This window comes from Geospiza fortis, unplaced genomic scaffold, assembly GCF_000277835.1.
Source record: "Geospiza fortis unplaced genomic scaffold, GeoFor_1.0 scaffold98, whole genome shotgun sequence".
In the NCBI taxonomy this organism is placed as follows: domain Eukaryota; kingdom Metazoa; phylum Chordata; class Aves; order Passeriformes; family Thraupidae; genus Geospiza; species Geospiza fortis.
The window spans coordinates 11,933,649-11,956,214 of record NW_005054306.1 but is presented as its reverse complement, the minus strand read 5'-3'; the positions used below and the strand labels follow the sequence as shown (position 1 = coordinate 11,956,214).

At 36.1% G+C, this 22,566-nt stretch overlaps 1 protein-coding gene across 1 annotated transcript in view; it reads right to left on the bottom strand.

The window, feature by feature from the left end:
• Positions 1-22,566, bottom strand: part of LAMA2 (laminin subunit alpha 2) — a 254,316-nt gene that overhangs the window by 225,115 nt on the left and 6,635 nt on the right. The window contains exon 4 of the mRNA XM_031066728.1: positions 10,527-10,769. Within this exon, the coding sequence (XP_030922588.1) occupies positions 10,527-10,769 (243 nt within the window). The remainder of the gene's footprint in view (positions 1-10,526; positions 10,770-22,566) is intronic.

The following is a 22,566-nucleotide window of genomic DNA, read 5'->3' as shown; positions in this document are numbered from 1 at the left end:
CGGACCCCAGCTGACCACAGGGATATCCCCCACAACGTGATCAGCAATAAAAGCTGGGGAACAAATCTGCCACGGCCTTTAAACTGTTCTTTTGGATCTGGTTCTTCCTTCAGAAGATCCTCCAACTTCGAAAACAAAGAAAAGCTCTACTGTGGCTACTTTGTTATGTCCCTCTGTAGGAAGCTCAAGCCACAGAATCCACCTGCTATGGATTTGCTGTCCTTGGCAGGCCTCTTGTATCTCACTTGGCTCTCAGCTTTATTATTCTGATGTGCTTGAAAACACTTCTCTTTGGATTTTTTAGGCCTCCTGCACAGACATTTTTTGGTAGGAAAAGGCAGTAGTTTGGTTCTTGACTCTTCTTTTGCCTTACCACAATTTTACATTTATTTGCAAAAAACCTATTTTCCTTGTTTTTAAATGATGTCTTTAATGCCTATTAACAGTTTCTAATGCCTATTAACACTCAGGTATTTTATGCTGCTACCTTTTTGGATACTCTAAAATTTATTCTTTTTTTGCAAATAGCATGCATAAACTCCTACATATTTAATAAGAGGATATATAGTAATATATTTCTACCCTCAGAGATTACTTCATAGTTTTTCTCTTTCAAATTTTTCTTAACATTAAACAGTGTGAATATAATTGCCATTTTACAGAACATTCTTTAAATAACAGTATTTTGAGCCATCCTGCCTTGCACCTCTTCTCAGAACATTTTGAGTTGCATCCCATAATCTTAGTTGTACCATTACATTACTTCTTGAAAGAACATTCAAAGGGATTTAAAAAATGAGTCTTTGTGACAGTTACCCAGCCTATGGGAAGCTAAGAATAATTTCCTTTTTAACTGTAGTGGGTTTTTTCCTTTCTTTTTGCTTCAGAGCTTCCTTACATAGTCTCACCACCTTGATTAAGTAGTACTGCAGCCCTTACTTTTCCTACTCTTCCTCAGGCATGATATACCAATTTTCTTTGACAGAGAGTTGTTTGCTGAGACAATCTGCCTACTTAGTCTGCTTACTCAAGACTGTCTCTCTGCTTTCTTCATTTAAATGTTCTTAACTCCAGACCTCAATCAAATAATTTGATTTTTGAGTAGTTTGACTTTTGAGTCATTTTTCCATTGGCCCACAGTGTTTAATTGACTAACTTTCCTTCTATTGAATTTCTGTAACATTTACCATTTAAGCTGAAAATTCCAGGTAAACTATGCTGCTTGGTTTTTCTTTCCTTTTCCTTCTCCTTCTCCATTTTTCCTTTTCCACTGACATGAAAGCATACCTACATTTGACCTCAGGCTGATATATTCATATCTCCCTGCTTCAATGAGATTTTAGTGATTAAAGTTACTCCTTCACGTAGTCCACCTGGCTTTTAACTAATTCATCCTTTAAAAAAAATCATTTTTTAACAATTAAGCTATTCTTTTTCCCAGTAATTTTCCATGGTAACATCTAATTTTAAAAAATAAAATCCAAAAACCAACCAACCAAAAAAAAAAAAAAAAAAACCAAAACAAAAACCAACCAACCAAAAAAAAACCAAACAAAAAGAACAAAACAAAAAAAACAAACAAAAAAAAAAAAAGAAAAAAAAAAAAGAAAAAATTCCCACCTACAATGGATCTTCAGTTCCTCTAATCAAACAGAAGACAAAAACCCCTCACCAAATAACCACTACTCTTGCTCTGCTGTCAGAATGAAATCTATTACTGTCCGAAATTCTGCTACCAATCCCAACAAGAGCAATTTGGGTTATTCAAGTAAATACCAACACTTAAGCATACCAGTTCCCTTTGGAATGCTGAAAGAGTATGTTGAGTTATAAACTACATTTACAGGCATGAATCCTCCTTTTAAAATTTGGAAAATCTGTTACAGATCTACATAAAGACATGTAACACTTCTCTTTTCAGTAAGCATTGCAGTCAATTAATGATGGATGCTAAAGGAAAAAGGTAAATATTTTAATCAATTTGACTTCACACTGAAAGACTGCTCTGTATAGTATATTTTTTGCATATGGCAACTTCATTACTTTTTAAGTAGTATGATTCATATGATTAATAAGTTTTTCTTTTCTTTCAAGAAACAGTAGATATTACAAAATCAGTTTCTGCTCAGGGAGAGAAGATGTGCCAAGACAGAAGAGTGGGCTGTCTAACTACACAAAAGAAACTTTCATTCCAACTTGGCCCACACAGATGTACCAGTAAATATCCTGTCTCTTGTTTTAACAATAATGGGAGACTGCAATACTACTTATACTCAGCTTTGCACATTTTTTTCCTCTTTGCAGCATAATTTAGAAGTACATTTCATATTTTTGTATCCACTCTTTTTTTTCTGTAGTATTAAATATCAGAAACTCAAGGGCAGTATGAACTTTCAAGCTGAAAATATTACTTAATTTCCCTTTTTCTTAGGCAAAAAATAGCAGTGAAAATTGCTATAATGTAAGTATGAAATTATCAACTTGCAAAATTAGTTGTAGAAGTTTTGAATAAATTATTGCAAAGACAATTCTCACTGTGCATAACAAAATCATTTAAAATTCTGTTTTCAATACTTTCCTATGATACTGAGCACATATGTCAAGTGTTTGTCTTTTCCTTTCACATATCTTTCAATGTCTGTTGGAAAAACAGGAAACGTTAATTTTACATTAGTGAGGCAATATACCATTGTGTAAACAGAATATTTAAGATGCATCCATTTATTTGGCAGTCATTGTTAAAGGTCTTTTTTTCTCAGATCAGATACTCAATTTAGTTGTACTAGGCCAAATAACCAATTTTTTTAAAAAAAAGAGAAAACCCCAAAAGCAACAAAATTAAGTAGACCCGAATCTTTGCCCAAACCTCTAATCTGTTTTATTTCTTTCTGTAAACCATTTCTTTCGAAGTTATTCTAACTGTAAAGTTTGGAGCAGCTGAAAGCTTATGTGGCAAAATTCTGTAAGAAAATCAGTATTCTATCACATCTTGGTGGACACAAGTAACTTTCTAGGCTGCTACATCCTTTCAAAGCACTTGAAAAAGAAGACTCACAAGCAGAAGTTATTACAGTCATTTCACTGAGACAAATCATGTGCAAATGGTATCCAAAAAAATGTTATCCAAAAAAATGCCTTAATCAGAAGTCTTCCTGAAGCTGCTGTAGCCAGAAGGTGGGGGTGGGAGGGGATGCAAAGAAAATATAAACCAAAATCAACAGGGAGTATGAGTAATCCAAGAGTGTTAAGCAGGGATGTTCAACCTCTGAAGTGATGCAACACTGAATAAAATGAGATTAACAGCCTTCATGGCAGACCTGATCTGAAGGTCACTGTTGACTTCAGTGGAAAGATCTTTAATAACAAGCACCATTTACGTACAGATCCTGTTGGCTGTCCCTACTACTAATCACTACAAAAACTTAACTGTGCATTTTAAGATGGAAAAGCAGGATGAGAAAGATCCTAAACTGATGGGACACTTGGATTTCAGTCCAAAGAAAATCAAACTCATTATTTCTTAGAAAATGAAGCTGTGCCACCTAGCTAGACAGCCTGAATCAAAGTATGCTAAAAACCTGGGAAGCAGAACATCTTGGATGCAAGGATTGCAGCTGGTAAGATCTCTGTTTGCTGAAGTTTTCCTTTGCATTCTAAGCAAAAGACTGTCACATGTCCTCCATTCACAGTTTTGTGAAATTTGTTTTTGTTGTCTTTGCATTGAAAAAAAAATTAAATGACGAAATAAAATGTTTTCATTTAACATCACATGGAACAATTCATGTCAATCAAAATAAAAGTTTGCCTTTCATTGTTTGGGAAAAAAAATCTGAATTACTTAAAATTATTGTTATTCCCCCTCTTCAGATGTCAAGCTGAAAAAAGCTGTTCAAAATCCAAGCTATTTTGGATTCTGAGTCAGACTGCATTCATTAGTCTCTGTCTAATGTCTTTTTCTAAACTGTGATGCTGGAAGTAGAATCCACTTAAATTTCTGAACAGTTTCATCCATTAATAATAGACTGTTACCTATTATTTTTATATGGTGCTTTTTCTTTTCCAGTGAAAATATAGCAACACAATACAGGTACAAGACAGCATATGCCATAATCACAAGTACTGTACTGAAGTGTACAGAAATGCAAGTCAAATATATAGAAATTTAGCATACTCATGAGAAATGTCTAGGGTGATTGCAGTTAAGAGCATGGGCAAGATATTACTGGCATTACTTTTTACTGTTGATGCCTTTTCTACATCTTATGCATTTGAAACCTATCACTGTTACTCAAGGGGAAATAATAGTTCAGACTTTAGAAAATTATTTTGCAATAAAGACAAGATACTTAATACATGTTAGGACCTGAGAGGATCAATCTAAAAATAGGAACTATAAAGGAAGCATCAACCCTGTAATTCACAAAGTCTCAGGCAATTTTTTTTAGAACCTGTATAGCATCTGTATCATTAATAAATAAGAAAAAAAAGAAATAAACTCAAAATTTTTAGTCTGCAACTGAATACATTTTGAGTACTTCCAAAATTTGTACCCTCTGTCCAATTAGCATTGACATTCTCAGTCTAAATTTAGCTATGAGAAGAACACACTTTAAAGTTCATTTCTAAGCCTCTTTTTCTTCCCTTCCTTCTCTGTGAACAACTGAGAGTGCACCAAACAGGACAAGCACTATTGTATGAAGAGGAGAAAACTAGCATGCGAACACTGGGAAATTCTAGAGTTCAATGATCATGGTATCACTGGCCTGAGGCAAGCTCAGCAAAGTACTGGGACACTGGGGGAGGTTCCAAGGGACCTGAGGCATGCATTTAAAAATGGACACAACACAAGCATTCAAGTGCTATGGCAACAAGTGAACAAAATTTAACAAAATACTGTCAAGGCACTAGTTTCTGTTTATTTTTCTTCTTAACTTGGTAAGTATGCACTATGAACTTCCACTTGACCGAAGAATATAAAGACTAATGAGCATGTTTATACAAGGCTTGTCTTTACTACCACAGAGTATTCCTATTTTTTTTTACACTACAGTTACATTGCTACAATCACAAGAAAGGTACGACATAAAGCATTTAAAGGAGCAGAACTGAAGCATCACCTTCACTACAGTATCATTCTCACCACTGTAATAGCAGTGATAGAAAGATTTATTGCAGAATATGAAGGAGATAGGTTACTTAATTCCACCATAACTCTCCTCCCTGTCAGTCCTCTGCTTCAGCCTTAGACATAGAGGAGACAGAAAGAATTTTCCTGTTGAAAGACACCAGAACTGAGAGAACCTTTGACTCTATTGTTCAAATGGACATCTCTTGACAAAGTCTTTCAGTCTCCAATTTTCACCTTTGAACATGGAAGTACCATGTAGTTTGCAATGGAATAGCAGATGTGCAACTATATTACCTCCTTAATATTAAACCAATAGTCATTACCAATACTGTTTTATCAACCATTTGCTTCAGAAATGCTTCTTGCTGAAAAGAATCAAGCAACACCAAGGGCTGTGTTAGATATGAGGAATCCAGCTAAATGTTTTGGAAATTTGGTCCACTTGGTATACTGCTATTAGGTGTCATTCTCATTTTTACAATCAGATTACTTCCCTTCAAATGCAGGGCTTCCTATATCCTTCAACTTTTCTATATTTAAATGTGAATAGAGCATTCTCAGCAACTACAAATAACATATGAAAAGCATCTCACACAGGACAGAGACTGTTTCTCTTACTCACTACAAGGAAATATTTACTGAATCCTGAGATTTTATCTCTCCATTGTCACTGTATAACCCAAACTCTAATCAACCACTGAAATATCCTATGAGGCAGCATTCAAACTCTAATCAACCACTGAAATATCCTTTGAGGCAGCATCTTCTGATGACAGATTCTGTCCACAAAGAGGGAATGATTTCTTTTCCTTGAAAGTTTACATACCTTCCACACCACCAGAAATAATAATTTTTTTTAAACAAACTTTGACAGAATAACTCTATTTGATGACAGACAAGGGAGACAATTGGGTATTCCAATTAAGATTTTAAAGCGTCAGAATTAAATTCACCACCTTACTCTCAATTTTTAAACTTTCAGAAAGCCTTATTTTAGAGAAACTCAGTATTTCCCAGAACACTGGTGGGAGGGTGAGGCAGGAGGGGGGAGGGTGTTTTTGCCTTCTTAGTAAAATGAAGTGCTAATTAATCTGATTAATTAAGCTTTTCTTCCACTGTCTTCATTGCATATGATTTTCGATATCTGTATGCACAAAGAACTGAAGAAAAAACAGAACAATTTTTTAGAATTTAAATATTTATTTTCTCCTAGTCTAAACAAAACACTCTAAATCCATGTATGTTTGAAGAACACTGTTTCCAAGTGTAACTTCCAATTTTACTTCCTACAAAACTACGTGTCCTTGCTCTTCAAAAAGATATACATTTTCCGAACATGTTAGAGTGATCATCTGTTGCACCTGAAGTTTTCAGATCGTCCAGCTTTGAAACAACTGCAAGCAAGAGGGAAGATTCCAGTGTATCAGCATACAAATAACCTACATGTGCTAATTCAAACAAGCATTCGCTAAGAGAAATCTTTCAGCATCTCACAGAAAAGAAAATTACAACATTGAAGGCTAATGTTCAGAGCCTTATATTCACCTAGTCATCAAGGTAAAGAGGGTGTGAAATAAATTTCAGTCTGTCAGAAGAAGAAATATTCCAATAAAATGGTGCAAACTGGATGTAGACATCAGAGGCTCCTGTGTTAGTGAAATGAAGTAAAAATCACTATGGTAACCCACTAACTTTTAGTTCTCAAACTAATGATTGTCTGAGGAAATAAAGAAACAAAGAAATTACATTCTTATACAGTATTTAAGTAAAGATGAAAACAAAATAAGCATTCTTATTTAGTTGAAAATACCAGACTCACATCACCAGCTATTATTCCTTAAATAAACAGGTCTTTCTTACTCAGTGTAAAAAATATTTTAAAATACTATTAAAGCAAGAAACATCAGTTCACTAAAAGATAATGAATAACTCATTAAGTGAACTAATCTCTTCCTCTTATTTTTCTGGCATAGGGAGACAGAGGAACATTAATTTTTGTTTTGAAATACTGTTTTGGAAAGCTTTAGCTCTTATATTTATTGGGGAACTGAAGCATTTCTCTTATGAGGATAAGCTGATGGAGCTGGGCCTTTTCAGCCTCAAGAAGAGATGACACAGAGGGGTCCTCATTGATGTGTGAAACTATCTGAAAGAGGGCTGGTAGGAGGATGAACCAGGCTCTTCTCAGTGGTGCTGAGCATCAGGACTAGAGGCAACAAGCAGAAACTGACGCACAGGAGATTCTACCCAAACACGAGGAAGAATTTCTTTATTGTGCAGTGACTGTGCACTGGAACAAATTGCCCAGAGAGGTTGCAAAGTTTACCTTACTGGAGATATTCAAAAACTCTCTGGACACAATCCTGTGCCATGTCCTCTAGGATGACCCTGGTTATACAAAGAGTTTAGACCAGATGACGCACTGTGGTCCCCTCCATTCTTATCCATTCCATGACGCTGTGAAACAGTTTTGCTAAAAGTCTACCTTAGCAAGTATGATATAGAGACACAGTTTTTCTAGCTATCACTGATAGCTTATTGTGGAAAACAGAATGCTAGGAATATTTCTGCATTCAAGTCTTCACTTTTAAACAAATTTCTTTCAGAGTTTCTTACTTTTTTTCATTTGGAAGTCATCATTATGCAATTTTCCATCAACTCATTCAATAAAATTACTTTTTGCAAATAATCCCTGGTCTATAGATTGCTCGTTCCCATTTGATTTAAACTTGTGCTAGTTACACAGATCTGAAGATAAATCACAAAAAGTTTTTGTTTATTTGTTGTTGTTTTGTTGGCTCTGTTGTTCTAGCTGTTGTTGGTTCTAATTCTGTGACTGGCCAAGACAATATTACTGGTGCAAATAGGAATAGTATTAAAAGACAAAAAAATATTTGGCTTAGAATGAACATTTTTGGAGATATCCTATTGGATCAAGTAATTGACTAAAATGTTCATTGAAAGCATACATAAGGAGAATATTTTCTGATTTTTCTAAGATGACAACTAAGACAACTTTTAACTTCAGATAGTATAGTAGATGTCCATTTGACATTGGCACTGGCTTGTCAAGCATGTTCCTTGTGCACTTCATCAGGTTTTCTGGGTGTACACCAGAATGGTGTGCCTAAGCAACTCACGGGGTTTGAAGCAAAGGTACTTTATTTACATTTCATAACCCTATCATTCTTACAAGATGACTGCAATATCTGATTCACAGAACAAAATTACTCTCCTGGAAAGAAGATAAATTATATGCAGATATAGTTCCACTGAAAGATCAGGAGCCAAATACCACCAGCAACACAACACAATTGCACGATATTGGTAGAAATGTTATTTTTCATGTTACGTGTTTGACAAAATATAAAAATGAATTAATCTGGGTTAATTCTCTGTAAATGCTACTTCATAATGCTGCCTTTAGCTACTCAGACAGCTGAAACCAGTGCTTTACTTATGAAAAGAGTATTGTTAAAATTGTAGGATAATTAGTTCATGTGGAATGATACTTCACTCTTCCCATCACTATAAAGGTTAATACTTAGGCTTTCCATTTCAAGCTGTTCCCTATCACAGCCACATCTCAGATTAATAACTACCTACAGGAGGTAAGATTAACTTAGGGTTTATCCCATGCCTTTCATGAGTATGCCAGTATCTAACAACTCCCCTTTACCAAGTGGAATAGAACAGATACATTCCTCCCTTCAAAGTCATCTCTGCCTTTAAAGAAACCACATACCAGATGTAGGTAACTTACTAAGGAAAGGATAGAGCACATCAGACCTGGTTAAAAATTGTTAATTGCACACTTAAGATCAGAATTAAGTTCAACTCAACTCAATAGGCTTTAAGCCAGTGTTTCGGTCATGGACATATACCAGTGTGCTGAATAAAGTTCTTTGCTGTTTAGCTCAGCCAGTGAAGAACACAGAGACTCACTGGTTTAACCAAGAAGACAGCAAACTACTGGAATCAGTATCTGCCTGCGAGAGAACTGGATAACCAAATAAATGGAACAATGTGAATTAAATTAATTACTGGAATAATTACTTTTGCATTATATTTTCTGTGTGGACATGGTCTCCCAAAGAAACAGTATAAAATTCCTTTGCAAGTGATAAATTGCTAACTCATGTTCTGTTCACCCCCCAAAAAGCGCCCAGTTAGAATCAGTTTAAAAATACAGCACATGTATATGCACTATTTCTTTTAATATCACTTTATCTGCTCCTGCTAGATTTTACAAGAACAAATACCCATGCAAATGATACAGCACTAATGATATAAGCACAACTACAAATACAAAATACTTGCAATTTTTCCTAGAACTGAAAATGATTTCCCATCTGATAACTCTTGATAATCCGAGACTCTCTTAGATTCAAGGTTATATCTTTCTGAAGTGTATCTACAGGATATTTTTACTGAAAGCTGATTTTTAAAATTTTTGCAATTGGCATTGGAAATTTTCTGAGAACAGAAACAAACAATATATATCTATATCCAGGACTCAAAACCAACTCTACTAACAATTTTGCATGTGAACATTGCTTTGTGTTTAGCAGAACAGAAGAAAATAATTTTGTACTTATTTATATGAAAATAAATAATTAAAAAGTGGAACAGAAAAAAAAACAGAGGGATAAATATTGAGGCTAAAATTTCATTTGCAGAGCAAGTGTTAGAAAAAATTGAGAAAAAAAATGCAGTTGGAATGTGTTACACATGGCTTTCCCTCTCATCATTTTAAGTGACTGAAAAGGCTGCATTTTCAGCTACAGGTGTTACATTTGCCTTGCTCTTTCAACTACAGAGTCTCATTCTCAAGTCCACCAAATCTTTTCCACACCCTCAATCAGAACAAATGACTGGTCCATGATTCATGTGCCTGGACTTAGTAAAAGAGTAGAGATCTCTGAAAGAAGAAGAAATAGGCATGAACAGGGGCAGAGGGTCAGCTCTTAAGGCATTGAATTAAATTCTGGTTAAAATCATTATCATTTGACATCCTGGTTTGTACACAGGGACTGAAAATGCATCTAAAAGAAAAGTGTTTTATGACTTCACTGAGTCTGTGATTTTTCCAAATATTCTCCCCTTTGTTCACAAGTGACATGGGAACATATTTCAAGCACGTAAAGTTGTCTGAAAGTACTAAATGCCTAGCTGATAAACTCTTTTACTTCTTGGTTTACTTGGTAGAATGTTCTTATTAGAGTGAACCTTGTGTGCATTTATATAGGACCACGTAGGATGAGTTTTTAAAACTTGCAAATAGATTCTCTCCACATTTTTCAATTGTACCAAAACACTCTGTCTGCTGAAGGCAGATTAGCCAATCAACCAAAGGGGTTTTTTTCCTTGTTACATATGGAACACCATCCGATCTTACCTCTCCATTTTCCAGAGGGTGGATTTTGGAATAATAAGAAGTACATATGACTTCATCATCTTTTATGTAGGATGGGGTTCCAGGCCGGGGATGGATGTTGTAGCGTGTCAGGCACTCACTGTCTGTGATGGCGTAGTACTGCCAGGGCTGGTAGTCCACACCATCCAGGGAGCGCTCCAGTATCCAGTTCCCAGGACGAGGGGAGTTAGCTGCTTTCACAATAACGTACGCAATCTGGAAAACCTGAAAAATACAAGTATTGTTAAAATACAACTAAATACACAATGAAAAATTCATTTTAATTTCTTCATAGTTGCCAAAATAAGTACAGTAAACATGCTAATGCTTGACTGGTTTTCTTTGCATTCCTAGAAATGCAATATGGCCTTGAATTACAGGGAAACTCTTAAAACTACAGAAACAAATTCTCCACTGAGATTTCTGAAAACAAAAAAATTAGTTGCATTAGGCCAATAGAGACTTTGAAAATAGAGTTACAAAGCACACTAAGTTTCACATAGCTTAGTAGGTAATTGCTAAACTGCCATTTCAGCCACATGTTTGCAAAGTTTGTTTTCAAGTATTTTCAATTTGTAAGAGTGGCATTGTTTCTTTATCCATTTATGTGTGTTTATAGACATAGACTTTCCACAATGTTTTAGAGTTGCCAAACTATTACAACTCTATCTCTGTTAAAGAATAACATAGTTTTAAGGTATTGAAAGATAATCACATCATGCTGAAACCATTCTATAAAATAATCTTGTTTCAATCATTCTACAAAACATTCATCCAACTCAGCACTGTGACCATGAATAAGCTTTACAGGACAGAGACACATCAAATATCACTACAGAAACAGAATGCAAGCAGATAATCAATGCTCATTATAGTCCATTTTACCTGCCTATTCAATTGATTTATCAAGGTTTATTTCTGTGTACACGCTTGCTGGAATGCAAATGACAAATACATTTGCAATTGCAGAATGACAAATAAAAATATTGGAATAAAATCCCAATATTACTGGGTGGAACGTGCCTGGGCTTGTCTGGCCCTCGCTGCTTGACCAAAGGCAGCAGCTGTGGTGTTTCACCCCAGAGACACCTTTGGTTAGTTGTATGTTGCAGCTAGGCCCTTGGAACAAGTCCAGGCAACAGAACTCAGGCTCGACCTCTGATGGAGAAGCTTTAGGCGAGGCAAAGAGGAAAAGAAGACGGATCCGGCTAGGGGGTCATAATCCAGACCCAATTGTCCCCAGGGCTGAGAGGCATCTTTTGAACTTCACCTATCAGACGATGGCCTTGCTGACCTTCTGAGATTGATGGACAGCTCTCAGCAGGAGGCAGGGAGAGGGGAAGGGGGAAGGTATTACTGCACCTGGGAGGAAGTGGGAAAGCTAACACAGGACATTGCTTCACACTGTAACATCCAAACATTAGTGACGCAGGTCTGGTTTGGTTTTTAACCTACCAAAAGCCATATGCTACAGAGATATAACTGAGGCCAAGGAAAGAAGCAGCTATTTCTATTAGAAAAGCAGAACACGTATCAAGTTAATATTTTTAAGATGCAGTGCTATAAGTCTGCACATGATGATGCCAGAGGTTATCATGGCATTTATGCATGATTTAATACTTAAAGCTTTTTGTATTGGATAGTCATTGTAAAGAAGCTGCAAGATTTAGACTTAGTCCACACAAAATCTCTTGTGAATGCTTAGATGATCAGTAAACAATGAAAGAAACAGTACGGAGATTTGAATTCATGTTTATTACCCACCAGTATTACTGTAAAATAGGAAACGTGTTGAGTGGCAGAGTACAGCAAGTATTCCCAAACACTTTATGATGGAGACAAAGAAAATTTTTATCTCTAACCATCATTCCTGCCTTCTGTGAAGATGATGAAATTGTGGTAAGACTCACAGTCACTTCAGTCAGGAAAATAAATCACTAGCAGCCAAAGGTTTTCAGTGGAATAAGAAGTGAGTGAGGCCGTATTTATTTCAATCTGAAGAACGTGTCTGTAACTGTACCTTCTTGGAGGATTATCTCAATATTTTTCTTCAATGGCATTAAATAAACACTCCAGAGAATGAAAACACTTGTGTTTCATTCCATTATCCCAACAGGAATCATACAGTCACTTGTCCCCTTTCAGAAATCCCCTTTCCTCTCTCAAACTCATTTACATATATATGAATTATATTCACCTGTGGCCACAAACAACTATAGTTTTAACTATCCTGGATCGGTGTCACTAATACTCTTCACAATAAACAGAGACAAGCAAAATATTAATAAATCTCTCCAAACTGCTCACGCCCCAGTTAAGCTCTTAGAAATGTAAGAAATACAGAATAGAGGTTTCATTCCAGAGTATTTTAAATACTATTTTTTTTTTATTTTACATAAGCAATTTACCTCAAGTTCTCAGAATAAGACTGTTCCTTATAGGTTGAATGGGTAACAACTGAGGTTAAACACATTGCTAGGGCTTCTGTCATGGAAGATCTGTGGTTTAGGACATATGTCACAATAAATTCAAAGCCACAGGTGTGTGTATATATAGTTTCCTTTTTGGAAGTCCTAAAATTTTCAAATTTTCATGAAAGATTCATTATTAAATACAGCCAGAAAAACATTTAGCTCTGCAAACATCTTGGATGCACTGGCTCTGTGGGGCGAAGAGGTGTGATCAACAGGAAGTCTTTTTTCTGTTTGCCTGCTTTGAAATACTAGGCTGTGTGGGAGAGGGAAATTTTCTACAGTGATTTTTCAAATTGAAGCCCTCTTCCAATAACATTTCCTGCATATTTTCCTGAGAATGTGTTTGAAGTCTTGTTTCTAGCCTTCAGATAGAGCACTGCTTGACTGCAATTTAATATACACCTTTGGCTTTCATTATTTTTAGCATGCTCTGTAAATGAAACTGCAAAAAACCCACAAAAAAAACCACAGTGGAGAGTAAACAGCATATTGCACATCATAGTGGAATGGATGTAATTTCTCTTTATCTAAATCTGACAAGAACAAAACTTCTTAATGTAAATAAAAGAATACACATAAAGAGCTGGTGATTTGAGCTACTGTTCAGCTACAATTTTCAACCTGATTCAGACTACTACTGTCCCAGCCTCTAAGAGTGCCTTTTGTCACAGCACTGAGCTATCTGCAACCCACTAACTTCCTGGACAGAGAGATGGAGCTGGAACTACCAGTATTTTTAAAAATTGGTAGGCTGATAATGATAACTGTAGACAAAGGAAGATGCACCAAAAGCATCATGCATCACAAACATGGTCTGGTTGATATTATTCCTGATCTTTCTAAGGCTAGGCTGAAGACAGTAAAGGATGTTAATCCATGCTTCTTAAAAAGACCTTTCCTTTGGGGGACAGCTGGAGCTTTAGCATGACATGAGAAGATGGTTGCCCCAGCTCAGTCAACTACACCAGGCACTAACAGCTCACCACAGTGCTGTGAGGCAGAGAGCAGTCATGGTGCAGGCCATGTTTTACTGTACTTTCTCAGCAAGCTGGCAATGACAACAAACAGATTCAAATTAATAGCAGCTCTATGATTATTCTCAAATCAAATAAATGTAATGGAAGCAATGCTGACTTTCCAATCAGCTGGAAAACTGTCCTTCTCCAGATAAAAGAGTAACTCTTTTTTTTATTGTGGAGTTTTTTAACAAATACAAAACCAATAAGTACTTACTGGCATGAGAAAACTAATAAAGCCTAATGGATCATTGAGTTTTGTTGCATTTGTTTCCACAATCAAAAAAAGTGACATGGTTCAGTGTTCTGAAGCCAACCTTCCTAGTACATCATAATACCAAGCTTCTCCCCCAGGGTAATCGATGGAGCAGCTTGGTTCACTTTTTCAGATAGCATCAATAAACCAACACATGTCAATTGACAGAGCAACTGCACCATCTTAGAGCATATCTGGATTTGTACAAATCCAACAGCATGCAACCTAGAGGCCCAAGCTTGCTTATACAAACTGAAAAATGGAGCAATACCAAGCTTCCTGGTAGCATGTAAAAGATCATTAACACAGCTGCCAAAGCACAGCTGGTGCTTTTTTCTACTTGTTCCTGCTCATGTGACCATAGCAGGATAATTATGGGAGTGGGAGGGAAATAGTCTAAATACTCCTTTAAACCTTTCCCAAATTATAGGCAACATAATCCTCAAGATGAGAAACAAAATGAGTCTTGGGTCTCATTTACACTGGTAATTGTCTCAGCAGTGAGAACTATGAAGCACATATTGTAGGAACACTTCCATAAGTTATAGCACTGTACCTTCTCGTGAATGCCTCATAAGACACAGAAAAGTGCATCCTACTATAAAGGATAATTTGCTATACTAATATTATTCAGCTAGAGCTGAAGTGAATCATTAATCTACATAGGGTTAACTACTGAAGCAGGAAATCTCATTGTGTCCGACTCCCACTTGCGCTTCTATTTAAAAAATAAATCCTTCAGTTAGAAAACGTTCATGTAAATCAGAATATGAGCAGAGAAAAAAGATGGTACCACACAGTTCTACAGAAGTATTTCCATTTCATTTTCTCAACAGAAAAATTTATTTTCCCTAATGGAGGCTTCCATCAACAATCTGGTGTAAGCTCTGTATCCACTTGTTTACTATTGTTATATTATGTTGCTGATTATTATTGCAGTTCAGTGTCAGGACTTAGGCAAGGACTAGTTTCCTTACAGGCTGGTATAAATACTGTCACACCATATGACCTTTACCATGACACAGATTTATTTAAGCCATTATTTAAAAGTGCTGATAGGGGTAGAAAAAGCACTACAGACACTCCCTTGTCCCACTGTGAAAACCATCCAGAGGAGTCGAGGCTACCTCAGAACACCCTGAGGTTTAAGGGGGTTATTAGCTACAGGGGGGGGTGTCCCTCATTTAGAGAAGCAGGGGAAAGTCTATGCAGAATTCATTATGGGATGTGTTAAGGGGATTGTACAAATGGATGAGACTTACAATGGAACCGTTTAGGGGAAGGAATAAAAGTAGATCAACACGGATCAAGAAGGAACAAGTATAAGATAGAGGGAAAAGGAGATGAAAGGAACCAGTTGACTACAACTAGCTGGCTGATCAGCATGTTAATCCTGACCTCAATCACTGAAGTCTATCCTATTTTCTCACTAAATCCTGTTTCTAAATATCTTCTTTAGGTGTGCTCTCTCTCTTTAGTGGGTATGTGTGAATAAGAGCTAACTTCAAGCTGCATCCACAGATGTATACACCCCTAGCAGACATTAATCCTGATCAGCTGGAGAGGAAGAAGAGGGTGAAGCAGGCTGCACTATGTTTGTGTTCATGTGGGTGCTGACAGGGCACCGTGGTCTATTTATGTTGCTCTGTGCAGCCATGTGTGTGTTTCACTCTCTCAGGAGTATGAGCTCTGCCTTGCTACAGTCTGAATGCAAAAACAGACATAGGCCATTCTATTACCACAGGTGACCAAGAATCGGAAATCACAGACATAAACAGACTCTCGATGCAGAAGTGTTCCTCAATCATTAACTTATATCTTGATACTCACATATAAAAACAATTGTTCTATACGCAGCACATCATGCATCTTAAATATCACATTTTCACTGTTTCTCATTTTGGATTGGCCTCTCCTAAAGGTTTAAGACATGAACCAGACCAAATTCAACTACGCATGAATTGAAGCAGAGATTGTGTGAGTTTTGAGAAACAGTTCCTTGTGTTCTCAGAGGCCAATTTATGAGATCAGAAATATTTCAATTCATGGATACTGTTATGGATTATTGTTTGGGTTTATTATGGATGAAAGAGAGTAGACAGTTTTGATGCAAGAATTTTTATACAATTGGCTATTTTAGAACAACTCATCTTCTCATTTTAGTCTCACATCCAACTCAGACAGAGAAAAAGCCTTCTCTAGAAATCGAATGGCTTTCCAGATTCCTCAAATGGCCAATTAGCACATATTTTTTCTATTACTGTCCTTAGAGACAGTGGCCATGATTTCAAATATTCTGCTCACAGTTAGAACTTCTGCAATTGAAAATGTTGGCCTGGGTGGAAAAAAAAATATACTTAGCAGGATTCCACTACTCTCAGCTTAGAGAGCTGAGCATCTCCCACCATGCCGCAGTTTGCCTTTAATGACAATGTTGCTCCTGTACCTCTCAGCTGCTTCCAACTGAAATTCTGCTACCAGATGGGGAATTTGGGCTGAAAGAAAAACACACTTGATTCCTATATAGATTTTTTTTTTTTCCAGCGTTGAAAGCAATTTTAGCAGGGCGTCATCAGTCCAGAAAAATTGTAACTACAAAAAGTTGCAGCTACAAATGTCATGCAAATTAAGATATCCATAGCACTTCATGGGAAAAACTGAGAAAGATTTTATCATAGCCAATCTTGAAAAGCTCTAGGGTGGGTGCCTCAAAACTAGTTGCAAACTAATCCTTTCTAGTTAGGCAAAAATTCACTTTTGTACAATGCTCAGTCCCATTCAGTTAATGCCCGCAGAACATTTATTTTGAAAAAACTATAAAAATACCTGAACTTAGAATAAGCTCAGCTTTCTCCCTTCCATGTAAGCAACTGCTGGAGAGGCACAAGTTCTTTTAAGAACACTTTCTTCTCTGTGACAAAAAACACATTGTACTAAGACTTCTCAACTTTTGTTCATGTTATGTCATTAAAAAAAATTAAAAAAACAAAAAAACACAAAGTCTATTGAAAGAATGCACTTTATACAATGTCAAACTGTAAAGCACTCAAGTTGTCCAGCTGTTGAATATCTGAGACACATTAAGCCAAATGGAAGGACTCAGAACCTATAAAGTTTCTGTCAATGTCAACTTTTTTCTTTGTAATTTTCTCACTTAGTTTTCTCCATTACCAACTGTCCAGCTGTTTGTGAAGGCCTCTAAAAGAATAGCTGCTTTCTCTAGACTATTTTTGCTGCTCATCATTGGCCTGGTGTATACCAGAATAGAGGGTTGAAGTTAATAATCTCTTTTCACAATACTTTCAAAAATAGCAGAAAGAAATTTCTCTTTATTTTCTAAAGTTTATCACTTCTTTCCATGGAGGGAGACTATTTTGAGAAAAGGAAAATTGATGAAAACGCCAATATCCAAACTCTTCTTAAAAGAGTCCTCTATTTTGGTACTTAAAACACCAGAAAAAAAAAGTCCTTTAAAAAAAAATTTCTAGATCCAAGGACTGATGCTTAGCCTGGGTCTATTAGCATTGAGATTACTCAGAGTGAAGCATTCTTATTTCCTTCAGTGATGTTTCCATGCAGTGTCCTCTCACGAGCTCTCACTTACTCATACCAAATCTGTACATTTTAATGTGCCTATCACAACAGAAGCACTATTTCACAACCATCATCAGCTGCAAAACTGATTTTTTCAAGTAAGCTTCTTGTTCATCATAAACTATTTAAAGATAACATATTTCTTCAATATCAATAACAAAATCTGCTCAAGACTGAGAATCCTATGAACCCCTTACTTATCAGCATTCTCCCAGGCTCCACAATTTCCTTTAGAACCAAGACAGCTAACAGCACAAAATCAGAATACAACCTCATATTCATGTCAGAATGTATGTGCCGCTGGATTCAAAGGAGAATAGCTCTCTTCCTTAAAGCCAAAATTAGCAAAGTGGAATGGATATGTATTACAGACATCCAGGGAAAATATAAGGCATGTAACCTCAAAAAGAAAATGTATAAATTCTCAACACTGTTCAAAATCTTTGTTACTGTGTACTATAAACTGAAGCTGAAAGGATTTTCTCACTTAGAAATCTTTCTGCCTAAGTAAAAAGCAATAAATTTATGGTATGATTTAGTGGTGAGCATAAAAAAATGGGCAAAAGAATCCTGTGGATATTTACTGTTAATACAACTCCTCAACCAAGCTTACAGCACTTTATTTGTGGGTATTACAATTCATCTTTCAATACAATGATGGGTTCTTAGCATTTCAGAGTGCATTTGAGACAACTCCCACCATGTACTATTGAATGACTCACAAAAAACTTTCTCTTTTTTAATGCTGTGGGCAAGTCAGCTGGAGCATCTTCACTAACATTTGTTTGTTACAACAGCTAGAAAGCTTCATGCAGCAGCCTCTTCAGGAATTATGGTTGGCATAAAGGTGCAGTCTCAGTCCTTAACTGGGGAAAAAGATAATTTTATTTTCCTTAGGCTTTCGTCTGAGTGACATCAGTGAGGAAAACTTTATTCTGAGACAAGAAGGGAGCCCTAGGTAAAATCTGTTTCTTATTAGTGTGCACATATTCTCTCCTTACTGCAAATGGAAATCAAGGTGGAAAGATACATAATCTAAAGTAAATTTGCTAATAGCATATAAAACGGGTAGTTCTTAAAAATGTTTACTGTAATGTCAAAATATTTACTAATGTTCTGTTTGTTTTCGTGATAACAAATAATTTTTTCTAGGTATGTTTGCTATAAATCCTTACTGGTATATTTATATGAAATTTTTTTCTTGTTTTTCTTTTTGAGTTTTTCAAATGCTTTCATGATAAGCTGACTTCAAGTCCAATAGTCTTACTTTTAAAAGATTGAAAAATTACATACTAATTAATAATGTAAAATAATTAAAAAGTAACAATAATTTAAAATACTATCAGAAAGGTAAATTACTCCTTTTTTCACCCTATAGATATCTATTTAGTTCATTACCAGAAAATTGTAAAACTAAAGAACTTAAGCGAATCACTAAAATGTCAAGATTCAAGCCTATGAAGGTAATGAGAAAAAGAAATAAGAAAATAATGAGTATTGCAACTAAAATACCTGTCTAAAGGTTGGCTGTGGACTTCTTTAAAACAGAACACCTAATTCCTTTTTCTTTTTTTAACTGATTCAACAGTCATTTGTATGGTTTTAGTTGCATCTCTTTTGGGCTGTCACTTCAACATTTCATTTATCGCTTAGGTGTAACTGAGCCAGAAAACTGGCTTAGTTTTGAGAGAATTTGTTTTCTGAATTCTCAAATGTCTACATAGCTTCAAAATGGAATGATTCATGAGCAAGAAGTAGTAAAAACAAATATTGAGCATGACAGCTCTATGTTGCAGGCTTGGACTGTAGCTCACAGATCGGTACCGTACACTTTGAGGTTTTACAATGTTGTAGCCAACACGGAGTGTTGGCTGCCCCCTCCCCCAAGCTGGCAGTAAAACCTCACACAAGGAAGCCAAATCAGAAAATTGATCTGGCAGAAACCACATCTCAAGAAAACAAAACAGGACATAGTTTTCAGTACCAAGGTACATGTGGTATCCTGCATGGCAACACAAATGCTAGTGCCAGAACAAGAAGTACAGAAACATCTCCCTTTCAGCAGGGAGGGGAAGAGCAGCAACCAGGGAATTGCAGCGTGATAGTCTCAACAGACTCAGTTTTTCCACTTTTTTTTCTCTTTAGACAAACATTCTTGAAGATGAACAAAACTGCCTGTCATCTGTTGGAGAAAAGTCCAAGTTTGGACTAAACTTCATTTCTGTTAAACTACTTTCTGGTTTGGGAATGAAGAGAAGCTTTAAGCCTTACCTTTACAAAAGCAGTTCTGAAAGCATTTTAAGCCCACAGTTATTAGAAGGTAAAAGAGAGAAGGAAAATATTAATTGAACACTTCATTTTGCTAAAATGGTTCTTACATCCCAAGACTAAACAGTATAGTTAACTTGCTCTTCATTCCTTTAGCTGTTCTGATATTTGATATCAGAAGGTATTCAACAGAAAGCTAGCTGTAATTTTTTTCCCCCAATGGAAAATATATTTGATATTCCAGAGAAAAGAAAATATAACATTAAACTAAATGTTGCCCAGTGATATGCATATTCCTATATGACTATGCAGCTTATATGTAAAGGCTATTTTAATATGGCTTTGTTTCTCAACACGTTTTGATTCCTTAGCCACTGTCCGGTCAACTGTTGTAAGTTAAAATAAAAACATACAGTTTTGTTTAAAATAATCAATGTTGTCAAATATCATCCGATTTACCTCCTATTTCACTATGGCTGTAAGACTGCCTTTAGTCAATTACTAAAGGATTAGTTGAACTGGACCTTATTGTGGGGTTCAACTGTATAAACACCCAAACAATGGATTCCACTAGTAATTTCAAACCAGATAACAGGGAGATTGTTCCAGAATCCAAAAATCATGCAACAACTTTGAAATGCCGAGGATTCAAAGGCCTGGTTGTTTCTTCTTTAAGAAAAAGAAATTAATTAGGCAGGGATGCAGATGTAGTTAATTCATGGGTCTCTGCCACCAGTTTGCCGTATGACACCATTCCTGTAACAAGTGTTCTGAGACTGCCTTTGGAAGGGATGGTGACTGCAGTGATTTCTACATAGAGCCAGAACACGACTTTTTAGACTTCTTCCTCCCTTCCTACAGAAGAAGGGTAGGGGACAGGATGAAAGATAAGGTGAAAGAGCTGGATGCTGTCGGAGTTTAGGAAACTTACAACTGATGAAGTACAAGTGTTTTAGAGAGAAACAGCTACATAGCTGAATCAGTTATTCTTGCTCTTGCAGCTTACAAGACTCTGTAGAGTGTACTTTCTTTTTCTTCAGATATGTATTCCTGGAAAGCATCACCTGGACACTGAATTGATCCTCCACAGTCCCAAGCAATTAAGACATTGTTATTAAATCCAGAAATTTCTGCCAGAATATTAACTCTAGGTCCACCTGCGTTCCACACATCTACAATTCACATAAAACATTCCAGCATAATTTAAAAAATATGAAGTGCACAGCAAAAAAGTCTAATTCCCTATAAATATGCTCCTGGCACAAGCATCTGAGCAGTATCAAGGATATTGCCAATGTCCTTGTTCCCTAGAGTAGTTGGGAATTTGTTAATAAAAGTGCCCTGATGTGTGTAGAAATCAGAAACAGATGGGCTGACCACTTCACCTCAAAATGCCAACTGGTTTTCCTGTGAATTTGCCAATTTTCTTTAAAGATACTCTACTAATCTTCCACATCACTGTGAAATTATGACCAATTGAGGATTTAGAAATACCACGACTACAGGGAATATGTTCTCCCTGGATGTCTAAGCATTTCTGTTTTGCCAGCTCCCTGCTCTGAAATCCTTGAAGAGAAGGCCTATTTTCAGTCCTACTAAACACTGCACTTATGGGATCTGAAGCACTTCTGTTGTACTAGAACCACCCAACACTCTCAAGGCAGAGCAGACAGACTCTCCCCAATCACCAGGACTAAGAGCTGCAGAATAGCAGACAGCTTCTCTTGGCACCTAGTCCATCTGTGAACCACCCCCTTCCAAACCTGGATCTACCAAGGTAGCTCAACATGTCACTCTAACCTCCATTTAAATTCATGTGAGAAACTCCCAAATAAATCTGTATTTTTGATCTCCTATGCACTTGCTGGATGAAAAGCACTGTAAAAAATAATCTTGCATTTACAGGCATGAATGGAGTTCCATAATTTTCTTGTGATATAGATGAGACTTGTTACAATGGCTAAAAAGTGGGAAAAGTGAAGGGTTAAGAGCAAATTATCAAAGATGCTCAGTACCAGATAGTTCCAGCTTTCAACTCATATTTTAATAATATCTGGAGTAAAAATTTCAAGCATACTTCAATGAATGAGAAACCTAGCCTCCATTATAGATAAAAGCTCTTTGTAAGTATTAAGGCAAAATTCAACTGTTGAGAAAAAACAAAAAAAATACTACATTTTTCCCAACTGGACTGATAATATTTGGGCTTGTTCTAACATTAAATAAACGTTACTTCCTCTAGTTTATTAGCTATTGCTAAACAGTATACATTATTTTTATATGGTTTCCCTGCACAACAAAGTAAAAAAAAAAACAACAAAAGGCACTGCCCTAAAAGGCCAAGCAGTATATAAATGAAGAAATTGTAATTATTTTTCTGATTTTTTTCATGAAATTGGGATTGCTAAAAGCAT